General features: G+C 40.8%; 1 protein-coding gene across 5 annotated transcripts in view; it reads right to left on the reverse strand.

Annotated features, from left to right (window-relative positions):
* Window positions 1-1,145: 1,145 nt before the first annotated feature.
* Window positions 1,146-20,531, reverse strand: part of AFF2 (ALF transcription elongation factor 2) — a 392,067-nt gene continuing 372,681 nt past the window's right edge. For 3 of the 5 annotated variants that reach the window (XM_024106004.3, XM_005299005.4, XM_042851122.2), the window contains 6 exons: window positions 19,232-19,368; window positions 15,506-15,577; window positions 15,059-15,152; window positions 11,309-11,358; window positions 6,807-7,021; window positions 1,146-3,392 (listed from right to left, as the gene is read on the reverse strand). In XM_024106004.3, coding sequence (XP_023961772.2) covers window positions 3,271-3,392; window positions 6,807-7,021; window positions 11,309-11,358; window positions 15,059-15,152; window positions 15,506-15,577; window positions 19,232-19,368 — 690 coding nt within the window. In that variant the 3' untranslated portion in view covers window positions 1,146-3,270. Of the gene's footprint in view, window positions 3,393-6,806; window positions 7,022-11,308; window positions 11,359-15,058; window positions 15,153-15,505; window positions 15,578-19,231; window positions 19,369-20,531 lie in introns of those variants that run through there. The other 2 variants (XR_010590298.1, XR_006174660.2) reach the window with 2 other exon arrangements.

Genomic DNA, 20,531 nt, shown 5'->3' on the forward strand with positions numbered 1-20,531 from the left:
ATATTTTAGACGTTAGTCCTTAGCGTGTGTGTTCCCTTGATCATAGTGCTACGCATACTGATCTACACATCATTTAACAGGCCACCTCTTGCAATGTTATCATGAGTCTTGCAATATTTGGTGTCTTTCTGAAAACCCAGCTGCAGGTATCAGGAAATTGCATGAGCATCCCAAGCTTTCATTTAAAAAAAAAAGGATATTTCTAGTTTTCATGGTTATGGAGGAAAGCTTGAAAACATGACTTGAGTGTTGCTTAAAGACTCAGCAATGATAAGACAAATAAAAGGAACACAAAATATGCTGTGAAAAAAACCTCATGATTTTGAAGACAGCCTCATAATTTTGGGGGCCTCACACATGATCTTTGAATGCCTGAGATTGGCATTTCTGACAGCGTGACAGAGAAAAAGCCCAAGCAGATACCTCCTCACACATCAAAATGCTTCCCCTTCAAAACAAGCAAACAATTTCATTCAATGAAATCTATGTAAAATAATCATTTCAAGAGTAAAATTACTCCATGAAGATGCCATGTTACAATTTGAAAGGTGATGAATATAGTGCCTATAAAAGTGCAATAATCCTTAACTAACTCAAAAGAAGCATCATCCCCAAGGATAAGAAGGTAATTCACTCTCCATATTTAATTTGTTTCTAAGCTGCTTTTGAAACAAGACCGCTAAATAGTATGTTGGCTTGTGATCCTAGGCTTGACTGCTGGACTTATTATAATCGTACCATTGATTCAACATACATTTCAAACTAAGTCACAGGAGGTAAAATCAGGTGGGCCAACTCTCTAAGCTGTCTAGGTAAAGGAGATGTGAATGTATGTTAAATTTTGAGATAGGTGTCTGTTTACTACAAGCAACAAGGGAAAGATAATACCCTGACTCGGGGAGGGTAGCTGACTCTTTGAACAGTCATGTCTCTGAAGATTGTATTTCAAGACGTATATCCTTCGTAAATCCATGGCAGGCTAGGATTTCAGTCTACGTTAAAATAAGAAGGGATAACAATGTTCTTAATTAGGCGGAATAGTTAGTCAATCCAATAAGAGAGGCCTTACAAAGAGAATGGAAAACTTAGGTCACAACCAACCTATCAATACTTCAGTTATCAGAAACACTTACGCTCATTTGTTAAAAAAAAAGGTGCATGTTTGAAAAATCACCCTCTTTTTATGTTTATGGAGGGTTCTTGCTATCCTGGTTTTATTCATTAGAGAAAGGGGCCAGAATCAGCATGATAAGTTCTTTTGGATTCATGTTTCAGCCATGTTAATGAACCCCTCAAAGAACAGATAAGGGCACGTTTACTGTAGTAACAGGAATGTGAAAATAAGCCAGGATATGTATGTTCTGTCCTTTATAGACTACCCTATCAGCATGATTTATCTAATGAAATACTTCCTACCCTGGCTACATTTACAAGACCTTGCTGTGGAACTTATAGAATTTTTAAAGGTATTTATTAATAGGAGCTAATACACAATTGTTTAAAAAGAGAAGTTTATCTTAAAATATGGATTGGGCACAATCCTTATTGGAAATGTGCAAGGCCTGTTTTAAAAACCTAGCAGTCTGAACCTTTTAAATGCAAATTTGTCCTGGTCACAATCCAGTGAGTAGAATCTAATATCTTGCCCGATTAAAGGATATTCAGGCTTATATATCAAAAGGCAATTACAATTAAATAATGTCTGGATGATACTTAATACACCTGTCGTGTTATTTCAGTGAGACGTGACACAGAATGATATTTACATTGCCGGGAGGGTTTTTTTTTGTTTATATAAATGAAATTTACAGTTTGATAAGGTGTGCCGGCATTACATCAAGAATGATATGAGGCCATTTAAAGTCTTGTGAATTACCGATATAAATTCATTTTGTTTTGTTTCATGCACCATTGCTTCCTGCAGGGCTGCCACAAGAGCAGCGCAGCTTAGAAGAAAAAGAATGAGTGAATGAAATGGTCTCATTTATTCAAGATTGCTTTGAAATTTTCTCTGAATTGTCTCATGATTATGTATGCGTTAAAGGAATGGTCAAAATAGGACAGCGTGGTTAAATAAAAATGGAACTTGGAAAATGGGTAATTTGGAGAATAGGGAGACTGAAGTATTCATGACCATTATGAAGCAAATATGTTGCTTTTGGGTAAATCTAGTGATTTCCTTTAATTTTTCATTGTTTTCAAGAAAGTAAGATAATACTGTCTGCTTCTAAAGCTTTGAAATCAACAAAACAGGTGTAAATTAATGCCACAGGGCGTTAGAAGTGCCTCAGCAGCAGTCAGTTAAATTACTAGCGAATCTCATCCAGAATCCATACTTTCACATACAATATCAATGTTTATAATGTAGCACTCCTGTTAAGACGTGCTGTCACTGAGTCGCTATGCAAGAGGAGAATGTTTTGCCAAGAAAAATCATGGAGGAATATTTGCTTGAGATCAAACAGTAGGACTGAAAGAAAATTCACCGATTGAGTACATGAATGGTAGCTAAGACTATGAAAGCTAACATTTTGAAATTGCCTAATGAACTGCCTTGTTATGCCCACTTAAACTGTTAAGCCAACAATAAACAGAAAAGAATATCAAAACCTCATTGCGTAGTGTGGCATCTTTCTTTAATCATTCCTCCCAATCTTTTATCTCTTAACACCTTTGGTGATTTTACGCTACATACCTATAAGATGTCCAGAGTCCTTTTTTAGAGATCAGGCCTATATAAAGTAGGAAATCTTAGCAATAAACAATTGCAGGTAACGATGCCAGAATTAAGCAGTGAACAGCTTGGCTTGGGTTCAGAGGACAATTCTGAGTGAATGGCTATAACTTCTGCTAATTTATTTCAGAAGAGAATTTTCGTATATACCCTCATATATTTAAGACGTTTTGTACTATTTCTCAGGAATCCATATCTTCTCAAAGTGCTTTTTTTATTTTCACTTGAAGGCAGTGTCGACTTAAAACAATACTGCAGGGAATGTACCGTTCCATAAAGCACATAAGGATAGCAGGATCCAGGAGACGCAAGGCATAGAAATTGTCAAAAATGATTAGATGGTACAACACATACTGCTCTTGAGTCATAAGTTCCATTTATGGTGACTTCTACTTCCAATAGATAAGATATCAAAAAAGGCAATAAAAATGAAGTTACATGAATCAAGTTCCAGAAATGAGCGGAGTTCCACCAGTGATCGTCTGTGCGCTGGTAGAGGTAGACCGATGGGGATGTTATGAAGAGGGCAGCAGTCACTACAACAAATATGCCTCCATGCGGAGCCAGTGAAGTCCTTGTCGAACGTAACGGACCAGACTGGTCATACTGCTGTGTTGTGTTAATGGTCCCATGACTGAGTCCAGGTCTACAAAGAACTCTGTAACACAGGAAATGGAGTCATTGTTTCAGGTAACTGTGCAGAAATACATTAATTAAAGATTATTTCACGCTCAGTGGTTATGAAGCAACTAGTGAGTTCTCAGAAGCTCAGGAGCCTGCAGACCTAGCATACATGAGTGATTCTTGATACGATATCTCAGGCTAATGGGGGCTGCGGGAAGTGGCGTGGGCCGAGGGATGAGCTGGCCACCCTTCCCGCAGCCCCCACTGGCCTGGAGCAGCGAACCACGGCCAGTGGGAGCTGCGATCGGCTGAACCTGCGGATGCGGCAGGTAAACAAACCGGCCCGGCCAGCCAGGGGCTTTCCCTGACCAAGCGGCAGACCGACTTTGAGAACCACTGTCCTACAGCATGTGCGACCCCCTTATGTTTAACAATCTAATTCTCAATTGCCCACTTCATTTGAAGTGATTTCCCACAACATGTGTTAACGCCTTATGCTTAACAATGTGTCCCAGCTTGTATTTCGCTCTTCCCCAGACCTGAACAAGAGCTCTGTGAATCTCGAAAGTTTGTCCCTTCCACCAACAGAAGTTGATCCAATAAAAGGTATTACCTTATCTACCATGTCTGTCTCATATCCTGAGATCGCCATGGCTACAACAACACTGCAAACAACCTGATCACCTGGTTAGATACGACTGTATCCCAGAACAAAGCAGTATAGCTGGAGGTACGCATAAAAAAAGCTTAGGGATATCACCAGGTATGTAAAGAAATGGCAACTAGCAGGTACTTTAATCTTCCTTCCTGTGTCTTTTTCTCACCAAGTGAAATCAACAGAATTAGGAGTGAAAAAATCCAGTCTTGCCAACATTCCAGTGATCTGCACGATTATATGTTCAAATAAATAATAATTTCTTTAAATGTCAAAACTTTTTTTAAAGTCTAATTTCAGTTTCCCATCTGAAAACACTTATCTAGCATGCTACAAGCCGAAGCAACTAATTAAACCTATATGAAAGAACATTAGACTGAAACGTACTGGATCAAACAGACCTAAATAGCTATAGATGTGATAGGTTTCTCCTTGAGGGAAAAATGATGCAATGTGTATTAAAACAGCCCTGATTCCATAATACTCAAGTAAGGGTACGTCTACACTGAAAAGGGGAAGATGTAGTCCATTTAGGGAGCCTGTCCCACAGAGGAGAGTGGGAATATGAGACACCTGAACTACAACTCCCATGATGCACAGTGGGGGCATTTCCAACTGGAAATATTTCAGATTTTGACTGTTCACCAAAAATTTGAAATTTTCTGCAGGGAAAACAAAACAATCAACCAACCAACCAACAAAACATGCTTTGATCAGCTCTAACAATGACTTTTGCACAAAGCTTTGAGATCTACAAATGAAAACCACCAATAACTATTATTATTGAAGCTAGTTTTTATGAAACTGTTATTTCTCATGTTGAAATATTTTAATTATTTGCCCATCAAAGACATTTTGTCATGCAAAATATTTAAAACCTGTAGATTTCAACAAAGTGGCTACAGTAAAAACACTTATATTAACATTTATCTTTTATTTGTACCCAATTTTTCAAATTATAGTATAATAGTGTTCAAATATGCATTTTAAGCTAATATTTAACTAGAAAATGTGTCTCTCTGCCCAGAATGCAAAAAAGGACACAATATGAAGTGCTGTAAACTTCATTTTTCCCTTCAATGGCTTCTAATATCAAAATGAAATTAAACAGCAACACAAGCTTTGTGTCCACTGCAGACTGTGAAAAAAGGAAAGAAAAGGAAAGAAATTTAAGACTAGGGGCTCAAACCTCTAAATCTTGCTCATGTGAGAAACCCTTACTGATGCAACTAGTCCCACTAAAGTCAATGGGTCTACTTATGTGAATAGGGATTACTCTCATAAGGCATTTGTAGGACCAGGCTCATTTGAACATAAATCAAAATGAGAACAAAGAAGAGAATGGGGCATAAAGATGCAGAATGAGATTCAGCAGCTTCTTCCCCATCCAGCTCCGGGATTGATAACAACATTTGCTGGGTACATTTTCTGTCTGCTGGCTGAATGCCCGAGCTATTTTGATTCAATATCCAGCAGAACATTTAACAACTCCACAACACACAGAGCTAATTACACGATTATTGTCATCTCATTCTCCTATCTGAACACCCTTCTGCATTGCCACTGATAAAATTCTGCAGCACATTTGAAAAGGAATTACTTCAGCATGTTTTGAAAATGGATGCAACTACAGAAAAAAATCCCAAATGATTGCACTGCTAGCAAATTTACTAATGTATATTAACACCGGAAATGGTGGGGAGGCCTTGATATGTACTTTAGTATTGTCCCCGGTTCTAGTTATCATTCCAAGGTAGAACACTACAAGACCTGACCCTGCTCCCACTAACGTCAGTGGAAATTTGCCATTGAGTTTAATGGGAGCAACGTCGAGCTGCACGCACCTGTATAAGACTTTATTCTGCTCTAACGAGATGAGCAAATCATGAGCAGAACATTATCCAGTTAGGTCCTGTTCCTGCACTAATGAAGTCCACGGGAACTTTGCCATTTATTTCAACCTGAATGATGGTCTATGGCAGGGATCGGCAACCTTTGGCACACGGCCCGCCAGGGTAAGCCCCCTGGTGGTCCAGGCTGGTTTGTTTACCGGCCGCGTCTGCAGGTTCAGCCGATCGCAGCTCCCACTGGCCGCGGTTCACCGCTCCAGGCCAATGGAGGCTGTGGGAAGTGGCGCGGGCCGAGGGATGTGCTGGCCATCTATGGCTTGTCCCTAGTGAGCCAAATTTAACCTTTAATTACACCCCTCTCCAACTTCATTGAAGTCATTGTAAACCAGCCACGAACTGCTTGCCAGCACTGCTCTGAGTCAACCATGGTAAAGACTTATGCTTGATCTGAATAAATTAACTGAATCGCAGACTGATCTTAGGAAAGTCAAGGTCATGGTTTCCAGCGAATGTGTCATAATCAGGCTCACAAGTGAACAAATAGAACATCTAATGTTCACTTATTACCCTAGCTAACATTTGGGTAATCATTACTGGATGACGACAGCAATAGGAAAAGAGCCTCAGTACTCTGTGAGAGGCTGAAAGGGGGAACTTATTCACCGACTCAGAAGCAGGCATCACTCGGGGCACAATCTTTGTTCAGTTATTTGCCAGCTGCTCTTATAACGCACTGTTCAGTGTGTGTTACACGACCCCCCTGCTGTGCTTGATACACAGATGATATGAGTTGGCTACTATCCCCAGCAAGGGGACTTGGTCCGTTTGCTCAAACTGTAGAGGCTTATACTCTGAGCTCAGGAGACCCTGGATTCAATCCTCAATGCTAACTCAAATAATAATTGCATTTCAGATAGCAAAAGGAAGAAACTGAACAAGCTACCTTTGTTCTCCTTAGTCAGTTTGTCGGCCATGTCCCAGTGCTCGTAGCTCCGCAAGACGTTGTTGGTGATATTTACATGGCTGGCAGCCATATGGTGGATGCGCTGGGGGATGGTGATGGTTCCTGCTGACGAGGACCCAGCAGTGCCTGTACTGCTCCCTACAGAACTGACTGGAGATGGACTGAGAGACATGGGGGATGGAGTCTCTGTGCTCCTGGAAAAAAGAAAGGAGAATTATTCTCACGCCCACATCACTTCATTTTAGGGTGACCAGATAGCAAGTGTGAAAAATCGGGACGGGGTGGGAGGTACTAGGCATCTATATAAGACAAAGTTCCAAACATTGGGACTGTCCCTATAAAATCGGGACATCTGGTCACCCTGCTTCATTTCTCTCCCCAGCAGACTTGGAACCTTAACATCAAATCTAGACCCAGTCCAGAGGAGATGGGCAGTGGCGATCTCCTGCTTTACAAGACAGGAGAGATGCATAAACTGGGACTGATTGAAATTAAAAAAGGGCTTTAATTCCCCCCACAAATGAACCTGTTATTTAAAAAAAAACACCTCTGACAAATATAGCAATCTTTCAGAGAAAGAAGTATCTCATAACTGTAATGATTTTTCTACCTGCTGCCAGAAGCTACTATTGGCAGTTAGAAAACACTCAATGTGTAATATTGGCTTATTATTATCAAAGAATTTTGTGGAAACCGCAATGACAGTTTGCTACAAATACAGTCACCACAATAAGCAAAGTGCAATTCTTAAAAGCACCCCGCGGAGCAGTATTAGGCGCTCAGGGTACTGTACAATTATGAATATCTCTATAGGGTTCTTTAAGGCTTGCTATGAAGATTTGTTTCTAATTGCCAGCCGTTCATCTGCACACTGCTTTATAAAGAGCAGTGTTTTAAGTTACCTACTTAGTGCAGCACTAATGTTCTCATATAGATTTTCTTTTAATTCTAACACCAGCAATTAGGAATCACCTGCTGGCTGCAGGCAGCATGGAGGTCATCCACTGCAATCTCACATGTTTAGGACTTTACAGCACTGAATGCTCACGCACAGCTATTCTCCTTGAAAATTGGTCTTTTTGAACAAGATTAAGGGTTCCAAAAATCTCTCCCCTCCCCCGCCCATTTGGAACTAAACAAATGCATTGGATTGCCATAAAAACACTTTAAATACAGGCTGAATTGCTTCTGGGCCCCTCGGCATGGAAGAAAGGGGCCAAATGTTGCCGAGGGGGGATTCCATGCCCCTTTCCCTGTCAGGCAGCTATCACTGCTCCAGTTGGGGAGCAGCTGACAGACCGCACTGCTTCTGTTCCACCTGCGCCATCACCCACAATATTCTATGGAAAGCCTCCTATTGACTTTTATAGGTGCTGGATCAGGCCCTACTTATGCATGGGGGCAAGAATATGTGAAGAACACCCCACAACTCGCACATACTGGCTGCTGCCAGGTAGCTCCTGGACTAGAGGAACAATTTGCCCCAACAGAATGGACAAAAGGGTTGAGAACTGGTGTGACCTATACTGCACCTAGACTTTTCCTAACCCAAAGGGAAGAAAACATCCTCCTACTGGAGTATCATCGGTAACGGGTCTCCTGGCTGAGCTCCACAGCTCTTCCATAGCAAGAGACCCACATGGCATCAGCAGTTAATAGCCATTTGCACAGCCAAGGGGTTATATTGAAGGGTATCCTGCAGCATGAATGTTTTATTTCTGAGTCTCCAAACATACTCCGAAGAGCATCTTGAATGTACAGAAGAGCTGAACTACACTTGATTAGGTCTGGGAGCAGTTAGCAATCATACAGCATCCAAAGGGACCGAGAGTATTTCGCTAAAGCCACTTAAAACAAGCTGACGCACTTCAGCCAAATAAAGTGCCTTGTTCATTGGATCTAGCCTGTCGTGCAGGGGAAGGTGCAGTGCCATTATTACTGTGGCAAGTCTATTAGATCTCTCTATCCTCATGCTTATTGCAGCTGAGGTGAAGAAAATTTCTGTAATGAAACCAGGGAAAATTTGTTTCATTGCCAGCCTGGAACTTGGGCCAACTTTGCAGAGGTTCACAGCCCTTTCAGCAAAAGTGGCCTGAACTTCCAGGGAACAAAGCTGAGGTTTTCATGGCTTTGAATCCTGACATTTGCTTAATTGACTGTTCAAATCAAAGCTCAGGTGGGCTCCAAACTCACCCAAACTGAAAGTAAAAGAAAAGCCTGCAAAGCCTCCTTTGGACCAAAACTGTGAGCTGTTCCCCTTAGGTATTGTACGCGTTTGAGTATAAACTGGTCACAGATAAATTTGGGTTGGAAATTAGAAGGAGGATTCTAACCATCGAAGGAGTAAGGTTCTGGAACAGCCTCCCAATAGGAGAATGGGATTATATGCAGGGGACTGGACTAATGACCCAGGAGATACCTTCCAGTCTATGTTCCTCTTCTTGTCTGGCATCAGCTGATATGTGTGATTTCTAACTCCATGCCCCAGAACCATTCTTTTCGCAGTAATAGGTGTGAACTCTATCTCATTACTTTGTTACAGGGTGGAATGTGATATTGCTTGTTGCTCTGAGGACCCAATGACGTAATTTCTAGGTGGCATAGGGCCCAGCTATGGGTAGGCTGCAGTATTGTCTCTCTCTGCATTTCTTTAGTATGTGAGATCATGTATACTATTTTAACAGCAGCCTCCTCACATTTAGTTCTTATTATGTGATAAAAGTGTCTATCTTTGAATAAAAGAAGGAAGCCGGCATTGCGCAGCAGATGCACTTTTACTCACTCACTTTTACTCACTCACTCATAGCTGCAAGACAGTCAGATCAGTTTAGGTGTCAAATGGAAGTGATAGCTAGCCAAATTCTGGGCGGCAGCTGATTAGGTTCAGAGGCTGGGCAAGAATTTTCTCCTTCAACACAGTTTTTTAAAGCCAGAAGAGACCATCATGATCATCTAATCTGACCTCCTACATAATACCGGCCAGAGAATTTCATCAAGTGACTTTGGCATCAAACCTATAACATCTGTAATATCTAGCACTGCACAATTTGCACATCTGGAAAGAGACCAGATGTGGTGTGGCACTCATGTTTCCTTACATGTCCCCCCAGAGAAGTCTAATGGAAGTAGTGGGCTAAATTACTGCAAATATGTTTGCACTCAGCGGGGTTACCGGGGTGGAAGCTGGTGCAAAATTTGTCCCATACACTGCATATTGGGGAGTGGAGTCCCTTCTGGAATAAGCGTGTAAATAATGTCATGGTGCCTTGTCTCTCCATACAACTATTATTATTTATTTTAGTCGTGCTTACTATGTGCTAGGTGCTTTGCAAGCATTTAAGGATGATCTGTGCTCCGAGAAGCTCACAATCTGAAGAGCTGTAAGATAGACTGAACTGTTCTCATTTCAGATGGCTGTGAAGCTCTGGAAGTTCCCTTACATCTGCTCACTCAGGGTCTGTTTATTTAGTGCCCTCTTGGTTGGCCTTAGCCAGGATACATCCACACATCAGAGCTGCTTCTGTAGCACACCACTTTGCCCATTTAGGGGGTGTTATACTTGTCTCCAGGTACCAGCTAGCATTTGGTCCATGAAATGTGGACAAGTGCAACCTACTAATTTTGTCTGGACTTGCATGCGTAGCCCTGAACAGGGAACAAGAGGAATCTGCATCATAGAGTACAATATATATCATGTGCTAAAGTAAGGTAGTAATGGTACCATACCTTCATTGACCATCAGATCATAATTACATTCCTGTGATTTTATACTGGAGGTGAGGGTGTTTTAGCATTAATATAAAGATTCAGATAATTGGCTGACTAAGTGCCTTCACATTTTCACCACTATTACGCCTTCACTTTTATTAAACAGCACTTACCATATATCAATGAAATATTCATTGGTGTTTCATTACTGAGCGAATCATTGAAAAAAATCACTGCAACGGAGGTTAACTTTACTTTGGCTTCTTGAAATGACACGGTACTTGCTATCTAATTAACACATATTTTTATGGGCCTCATTTGGCTTAAGGATCAAATTGTCAAAGAATTTGGTACCAGCCCATATGAACTTTTCAGTCCTGCTGCGTGATTGGAATGTGACCGCAAATTGTGTAAAGTTTTAGTATGATATAAGAGCTGAATTTCACCTTTGAATGATTAACACAACAATCCCGCTCCTCCTTCCCACCCAGGGCCGGCTCTAGACACCAGCCTGGCAAGCAGGTGCTTGGGGCGGCCCCTCCGGAGATGGGCGGCACGTCCAGCTATTCAGCGGCAATTCAGCGGACGGTCCCTCACTCCGGCTCGGAGCAAAGGACCTCCCGCCAAATTGCCGCTGCAGATCACGATTGCGATCGCGGCTTTTTTTTTTTTTTTGGCTGCTTGGGGTGGCCAAAACCCTGGAGCCGGCCCTGTCCCCACCCCCACCCTTAACCGTGTATTTCCATGACAAAGTATTGAGTAGCAATACTCACTTTCCATTGCCTCCCCAAGGAGAGGGGGCCTGGGAGGCTTTTGAAGAGTTCTGGAAGAAACAAAACCAAAAGGTAAATACAGGAGATAATTCTCTGTTGGTTCAGGAGGAGATGCCAGTAAGATTTAAAGCAGATTAATATTGATTACGAGGCCTGGCACTTCCTGTTTTAGCTGCAAGAGCTCTGGTGCATACACAATATCAGCCCAACATTACAGGCTCATAATAAAATAGCTGGTTGGATAATTAGTAGGCTCCAATCAGGAGCGTGAAAGTCACTTGATAAAAGACTGGATATACCAAAACTCCAGTAAAATCAGATGCAGTTCGTAAAGAAGTGGTTTAATTATCCTTATCTAAAATTTATTCTGCAAAATAAGCTCTTCAAAGGCTTTCCACCTTCAGGGGATCTGCACGCTTTTCATCAGACAAAGGAAGCTTGGGGTTTGATGTTTGGAATTAGGGGATCTTATATATTGTAGGTGAATGTGATGCAATACTTATACAACATGAGGGGAGAAAGAGTCTGATTGTAGGGATCCGAATGAATTCCCTTGCTTTTATAGTGTGTATAACACACACCTTCCCTACCCATTCTCTCTTTTGTGTTGGCACAGTACCTAGCATATTGTGGGTGCTACCACAAGCAAACAAATAATAAAGCCCAGACTTGGCTAGCTTTACTCAGATTGGATAGTATCTTATTCAGCAACAATTCCCATTAAGGGTGGTTGAATCAGGGCCTTAGTTATCTAAGGCGAGTAACAAGTTGCCTCTCTATATAGTCTCTCTCTATATAGTGACTGTATATAGTGCTTTTCCTGCAAAGATTTCAAAAGGCATTCTGAAAATTCAATTAAGCTTTACAACACCTCTGTGAAGTGTTTGAATTATTATTATTATTATACCCACTTGATTACTTTCATACTCATTTTGCACGTGAGGGCCAAGGTCACAAAGAGAGTAAGTGGTAGCCCGGTATAAGACCTTGTTCTCCTCACTCCTCAACCATAGCTTTCAGAAAATATTGTCCAAACTAGATAACATTATCCAGCAGAAAACACTGGTTTGTTTGTGTGGTCTTTGCATTTCCTTAAACATGTCAACACTGAATGGAATGGCTTGGATTAGATGGTGTGTGTACTGTGTATCTGTGTGCATGTCCACACGTGCAAAGGAGAGGGATCATTGAAATAATCTGGAAGATCTTCAAACCATGAAAAAGCAGCCTTGACATTAGCTCTCCTGAACATCAGGAGAGTGCTGTGGCTTGGAGCTGAGTAGAAAACAGTTTTCCCATCCCATGAACGTTTTTGAGATTTTGAAAAATGCTCTTGTCCCAAATCAGAACAAAAAGAAAAAAAAATCTCAAAAAACAATTGAATCAGGCCAATGTTTCGTTTTGTTAATTTTAAAACATGACATTTTGATTTTGACTTTTTAGTTTTTTAAACATTTTAAAACAAAAATTAATTTAAATTTCAATTCAAAATGTCATTTTGACCTGAAAAACTGAACATTTTTGTAAAATATCAACATGAGACATTCTGACCATATTGAAACATTTTTTCTTTGTTTTTTAAATAGTAAATTTGTCTAAACTGACCCTGTCTTGCAAACAGTTTTGGTTTTGATAAATCTGTATTTTCTGATGAAAAAAAGTTTTGTTGAAAAATTCCTGACCTGGTCCCTGTACTGCAGGCCTAGTAGGGTGACCAGATGTTCCAATTTTATAGGGCCAGTCATGATATTCGGGACTTTTTTTTATATAGGTGCCTATTACCCCCACCCCCCGCCCCATCCCATCCCAATTTTTCACACTTGCTATCTGGTCACCCTAAGACCTAGTGAGTCACCTTCCACATTGAAAAGTGTGCAAAACTTCAATTTGAACAACAGCTCTGTTTAAAGACCCAAACCATTTAATAAAAGGCTTTGCACTCCCCCAGCTGCCCTGTTGAAAACCTTTGAACCATGGCTTCTTTGTGGCAAAGATAAAAGACAGAGAGCATCATCTAGCAATAGGAAAATAATATTTTGTTAACATTTTCCTTTCTTAAATGTGAGTCTCCTAGACTTTGAATACAAAGAGAGCCTGAACATACAATTTACACACAGTTCAAGCCTGTTTCTAGTGCACATTTACCCAATTTTACACCAATGCACAGCACCTTCACTAGATGAAGTCTCTCTTTTGTGTCATTCAATCTGAAGCTCTAAAAAAACACTTCTGAGATTTTTTAACTGCTACTCAAAATATGGGCCTGATTCTTATTTACTCTATATCCACTTTGCTCTGGCAGAGTCAAGGGGTCTTAAAGTGAGAGTAAATTATATTTACATGCACCTTAAATTCCCTTTACACACTAGAGCAGGGTAAAGCGGCCTTTTTCTAAAAGCAAATTAGGCCCAAAGCCTTTTCTTAGAAATGTTTAAAAAAATAATGGTCTACTGTAAAATATAAACTATCAACATTTTCCTTCAGAGCCAGGCTGTTTTTCCCCCAAGAGACAGTAGCCTAAATTCAACATGGAATAAGTCTGAAGTAAGTGGGAATACATTCCATGGAAGATTCTAGGCCAGTGAACGTTGGGTCTAAGCCCAATAAAGTCAACAGAAGGGCTCCTGATGACTTCAGAGGGCTTTGGATGAGGTGCTGACCAAGGAACAAAGCCATTAAAGTTGCAGGGAGTTGTCAAGTGCAGACGTGGGGAAAGTGAGATCCGAATCAGGCCAGAATCAGTAGTTGGTCAGAGCATGGCTGTAGGTTTTAACACAGGATCACTTCCATCCCTCCTCACAAGCATCCTGTCCACCTCTCCCATTGCAGAGGTTAAAGGTGGGGCTTATGTGGTGCAGTGTGAGTTAGGGTTACCATATTTCAACAATCAAAAAAGAGGACATGGGGTGCCGCCCTAGCCCTGCCCCCTCCCATTTCCTGCCCCCCTCAGAATCCCCTACCCCCTACCTGTCCCCCCCCACCCTAACCCAGGACCCCACCCCCTATCTAAGTCTCCCTGCTCCCTGTCCACTGACTGCCCCAACCGCTCTCTACACTCCCTTCTCCCGACAGCTGCCCCCAGAACCCCCGACCAATCTAACCTCCCCATTCCCTGTCTCCTGCCTGCCCCAACCGCTCTCTACACCCCCTTCTCCTGACAGCCCCCCCAGAACCCCCAACCAATCTACCCCCCCGTTCCCTGTCCCTTACCTGCCCCAACCGCTCTCTACACCCCCTTCTCCTGACAGCCCCCCCAGAACCCCCGACCAAGCTAACCCCCCTGTTCCCTGTCCCTTGCCTGCCCCAACCGCTCTCTACACCCCCTTCTCCTGACAGTCCCCCCCAGAACCCCTGACCAATCTAACCCCCCGTTCCCTGTCCCTTGCCTGCCCCCTCCAACCAGGCAGAGGGAGAGCTGCGGGTGCCACGTGCAGCCAAACAAATAAGGCGTTGCTCTGCGGGGGAGGTGGGAGGGACTCTGGCTGCTAGAGGCCCCAGTGGCTGTGAGTGGCTTTCAATCAGGCACAGCCGTCCAATCAGCCGCGCCGCACTCTGCAAGAGGGGAAGGGGGAAATCCCGGACATTTTTACCTTATTAGAAATCCCCCCCGGACGGCCATTTAAAGCTAAAAAATCCGGACATATCCGGGGAAACCCAGACGGATGGTAACCCTAGTGTGAGTTGCATGAGCCCTCAGTGCTGGGATGAAATCATTCTGTATCAGCATAAATTAAACAGACTAAAGATTACCTTAAAATATTCCATCAGAGATCTGGAGTACTTCATAGCATGGTCTTTCTTTAGTTTAAACATTCTCAAGTAGAGGAGTGATAAGCATCGGTAGCTGTGGTATTTAGGAAAGGATTGTATTAATTCCATTGCTTAATGAAACCTATAAACTATAAAACAAATGCTGATCTATATTTTGCAGTCTCTCTTCCAAGGTTAGAATGAGAAACATAAGCAAATGGAGAAAAATAAAAAAAAAATGCACAAAAGCATTAAAATCCTATCTTGAGAACAGTATAAATTAGACAAATAAATGTTTAGTCAGCTGCTGAAGAAATCCATTCGTTATCCTTTAATAGTTTAATGGAAAACAAGAATAATGATCTTGTGTAAGCTGCTTAAGTAATTCAGTACTTTTAAAGTCCTCTAGGATTTTAGCTGTTGCTACATTGTTGCAATGGGACTCACCATAAAACTGCTAGTTTCTTGTCTCCTTCTGTGGCAGATGAGCCTGTGAAATTCTTGAGTCTCATTGCATACCTTGTAAGAAAGGGGAGGAGAAGAGGAAATTGGGCATTAAGATGCTTCAAGGAAAATTGGTGACACTCTGAGAAATAACTAGATCTGCTTCTAAAACTACAATAAATAATGACCACAATGTTTCACAGTAATGGGATGAGTGTAACATTCAACAGAAAGCAACACTTAAAATTTGGAGGACTAAAGCAAATCATCAGCCCATTTTCTGGGCCAATGAGGTGAATTATTTCGGAGTGTGTCAATGCTGCCAAGATAACATTACAGCCAGCACTCTGGGGTGACAAGCACTGTATTAGTTTGCAATGAGTGCCGGCCAAAAATGTAAGGTCTCAGTCCTGTTTGCACTGAAGAGGAAAATAATATACAGCTAGGTTTTACATTTAATAGTGTGGGGTTTGAATAACACCTTCCAAATCCCACTCATAAATGCCTCTGCAACATCTTTAAAATATTTATATATGAAGTGGTATTAAATAAAGGAAAGGTCATGTTCATAGCTTTTTAAGTTCCTATCCCCATTAATTTATGATGCTTGTATATTTTGTCTTTCCTTTTTATTTAATTGCTGCTGTCCAACATTTGGGTGATAAAAGGTTGAGCATTGCCCCCCCCCCCCTTTTAAAGTTGCTTTAACGGAGCACACTCCATTCCATGCATTTAGTCTCTTGAAAATCAATTCATCGCATAAAATCATTGTTCTGAGCCTTAATGCAATTTCACAGGTACTTGTGTTAGAATAAGTAATAGGGTTCAGTGTTGCGTAAGAAAGTTTTAAGGTATCCAGGCAGTCTTGATGAGTTCTCATTTACAAGGAGGTAATGGAGTGGCAGGCTGCACCGCTCTCCTGCTGCCACCCCTGTCATCACGTCCCCGCATGCTCTTCTAGCAAGGCACCCTTTAGCTCCTTAGCATTCTGTCTTTCATGCTCTTTGTTACTGCTCCAGTCACATTGAATGAACGTGGTCAAATACAGAGATGTGTTTCTCTTCAGGATTCGCAGCATTAAGTTAGGGATTTTAGTGTTACAATTAGTCTATACACCTCTGAGAGTCAGATCTCTGACATTTTGAGTCACCGTGATGCTCCACTTGTTTTCACAAATAAATGACTACTGTAGATACCCACATCTCAGAGCAGTTAAAATGAATGGAATAGATAGAACAAGGGTCTGCCTGTAGACAGCATTGTGATGGGGAAAAGTAATATAAATCTCTTCTACACAGTATCCAACTGTACAAATCTATGTTGAAGTTACATTAAGGGCCACTTTTTAAAAAAAGGCACACATACACTGTCACACCTAATTTGCACCATTCCCACTGTGGCATTTGCAAAGCATGTACTTGCATGTGCAAGTGACCATGCTTGCAGTTATGGTAAGTGTGTGTGCAAATTAGGGTCAACTGCTGCATGCACAATTTTGCACAGGCATTTTTGAAAATCAGGCCCTATGCGGCTTACTTAAACCCACATTATACTGTTAAATCATCAGTGCTCACTGCTCCAGGATCCCCCAACTCTCTTATTTTGTGAAGAATCATATTGTGTGAATCTCTTAGAGTTCTGGTGAATCACGAGCAGATGAGCAGGGGTTTAGTTTTCTTACTAATGGAACCATCTGTCATTCATAGCTTCATATATTTGAAGGCCAAAAGGGACTATTATATCATCTAATCTGACCTCCCGCCTAGCACAGGCGACAGAAATAGAATTTCATCAAATGGTTCATGATCAACCCCAATCATCACAGGGGTGGTGTTGCTTTAAAAATGTATATAAACACAACATATACCAGTGGCCCTAAGAGTCTCCTCTTTCATATGGGAGAGATGTCAGGATGGTAGAATCTGGAAAGGGTGAAGAGCAAAATTCCTAGTCTATGACGTCAACTGTAGACATCAGCACGGAGATCTAATTTACTTGCACAGAACACAGGTTCTGATCCTGCACTATTAAGGTCAATGGGGGCTTTGCCAGTGCCTTCAACATGCACAGGACAAACCCTTAGACACTAGGGTGAAGCGTGCTATAGATAACCCTAAGCTAGATAGATAGAACCACTCAGCTTTGCTTCACACTCCTCCAAAACATGCAGGCTACTTATCAACAATTATAATACTTCCGACATAGCACGTTTCATCACTAGATCTCAAAGTGCTTTACAAAGGAAGTCAGTAAGATTACCATCATTTTACAGATGGGCAACTGAACAGATTTGCCCAAGGCCACCCAGCTCTCCTGAGTCCCAGTCCAGGGCTCTCTCCATTAGGCCACGCCCCCGCCCCGACATACCACTCTCATGCCATTTGAAGAAAAGATAATGCTACTGTTTACTTTCTCACACCGTTTTGTGCTTATGTATTGCAGCACATAGATTATATTGAGTGACCCACAGTTAATGAAGGGGAAGACTGATATAGCCTTAATTCTTAATTTCACTGTTCTTCAGGGTTTAACTCCCATCCTAAATGTTGCATGAACATCATTTTTGTGGCATAATCTCTTTGATTGTTCTTCTTTTTAACAAGTGTTGTATGTAAATACATATTTTAAAAAATGTAAAAGGCTTTTTATTTACCTGAGAGTCACAGCTTCTTCAGATCTGATACATTTTATTATGTAAATAACCTCCTCATTCAAAATGTAAAACATGCATTTTTTTTTGATAGACTCTAATAATTAATCTGACACATTAGAGTCTCTCATATAAACAAGTCCCATCAAAACAAACATTTGGCCTGATTCTGCTTTTTTTCCTCCACTGGTGGAAATTAGGAGTAATCCCACTGGAGTTAACGGTATTATACCAGTGTAAAAATGATGAGAGCCAGAGGGGAAGCAGAGCAAATGGGCACAATCCTGATTGCTTTAATCACAATTAAATTTAATCCTATGGATTTCAATGGGATTATCTGGGAGTTAAGAGAGCAAAATCTGGCCCATTCGTTACTCCGTAGAGTAAATTCTATGGAGTCTACCCTTTAGGGCAGCTATGGAAAACAGGCGCTGATTTTCAAATACTAACTCAGGCCTTTTAATATTAGGCAAAGTCTCTTATGTTCTGGACTGAAAAATTACGTTTAAAAAAATTAACTCAGTGAATTTCAGTGGGTTTTTATATTCCTTTAACATTAAAAAAAATCCAACCAACCACTCTCTGTTTGTCTGGATATACACGTGCAAAAGTTGCTCTCTGGATGCGACCTTATATACCAAGTTACAGCCTAGAACAATTTTTTACAGCCAAGTTATAAACCTCTGCAAAAACAGGGTTTAGAATAGAAATCTTGATCGACTCATTTTAATGTTTTGAATTATAAAACTACACCTTTTAAAAGACAAGTGTCATTGCCAAACGGTGAAATTACTATACTTTACTTCCACCCACTACATTTCAATTTTAATTTTATGAATATTGCAAATTATAACACTCACATTATAACCTCTAAAGGGGATAATTTATAAAAGCGGTGTCCATCAATTATAAATTTTCCATGACATTAATAAAATGGCAAGAACTAATTATGATGACTTCTGAGATGAAGATGCCTTGGACAAATCATTAATATGTTGAAATGATATTTTTTAAAACAGAGCAGGTTCTAATTATGACTGAAATGAGATTATGAAAATGATCACAGAAAGGACATTAACCTGATGAGTTCCACAGTCTCTGAGTACATGGTGTATGGGGATTTAGCTTCTAATGGATCTCGCTCCATAGCATTCCCGCACTCAATGAAGGAGAGAGCAGCATCAGCATAATTCACTGCTTTGCCGAACTTCTCCAACTGAAATAGGAAGATGAAACTATCAAGATGATGCTTCAGCTTTTATTTCCAGCTAGATAGAGCACAGTGTATACAAAGCAACATTGACATTAAAAATGCATACATTAAAGAATTAAAGCCAGGTCATGTTTTCACCAAGCTGGACAGATAACATAGGGCCAAGTCCTCTGCAAGCGTAAAAGAGTGGAGGTCTGTTGACTTCAATGGAGCTACACCGATTTATCCCAGCTGCGGGTGAGACTCAGTACAGTCTTTAAAAAAATCCACGTTGCTCCTTTGATATACTAGGGACTAAGTTTGAACGTTAGTATGCAAGAGGTAAGTAACAAATCTATGCCACTTGTCAGGAAAATGTGACATTCCTTTGTGATTGTTGACCCTCCTCCCACTCCAAAATCTCATCACTTATCTTGCACATGACACCCTGAAATAGTGTTAAAAAAGTAAAAAAAATATAGCACCGCTAAATATTTTATTTTACTAGAATTTTAGTGCAAAAAGGTTTTGAGCCTTGATAATGGTGGTGATTAAACTGACTTAGACATACTGATTCCTTTCTTATGTGTAATGAATATTATATATGACATTTTTATAGTAAGTATTTTATAATAGTATTTAACATTTTCAATTTCTGATAGGTGGATGTAAAACTTTCACTAATATGGCATTTAATGTAAAAGAATCAATAAAGCTGAAGTCTTCAAAAATGTCTTGGTATGTCTCTATCAAAATATTTTCGATGCACCTGCACACGTTTTCTATTCACAAAATGGCAGCTGCTTATAACAATAGATTAAAGTAGAGCTTTATAAGGGCATATTTTACTCTGCTGCTACCATTTAGTATCTCTCCTCACAAGACACATTCCACACTCTCTATTTTCATGGGGCGCTATCATGTAGATTTTTACCCTATTGTTCTAATTGCACAAAATTCAGCCTGGCAACAAAAGCTTGTTTTGTGTGTGCTTATGTGACAGATGCCCTCTTGGCTGACACAATGGGGAATGAACCAGGGATCTCCAGAGTTAACAGCTTAAGGCTTTGTAGCTGCAGACTGTAACGACTCATATCCTCTGTGGATTGGCACAGAGGGGGACATGTAATGCCTTCACCAGTGGGTTACACTCATTCTGTAGTACCCTCTGAACAGTCAAAAGGGAA

This window comes from Chrysemys picta, chromosome 9 (assembly GCF_011386835.1).
Source record: "Chrysemys picta bellii isolate R12L10 chromosome 9, ASM1138683v2, whole genome shotgun sequence".
NCBI classification, from domain to species: domain Eukaryota; kingdom Metazoa; phylum Chordata; order Testudines; family Emydidae; genus Chrysemys; species Chrysemys picta.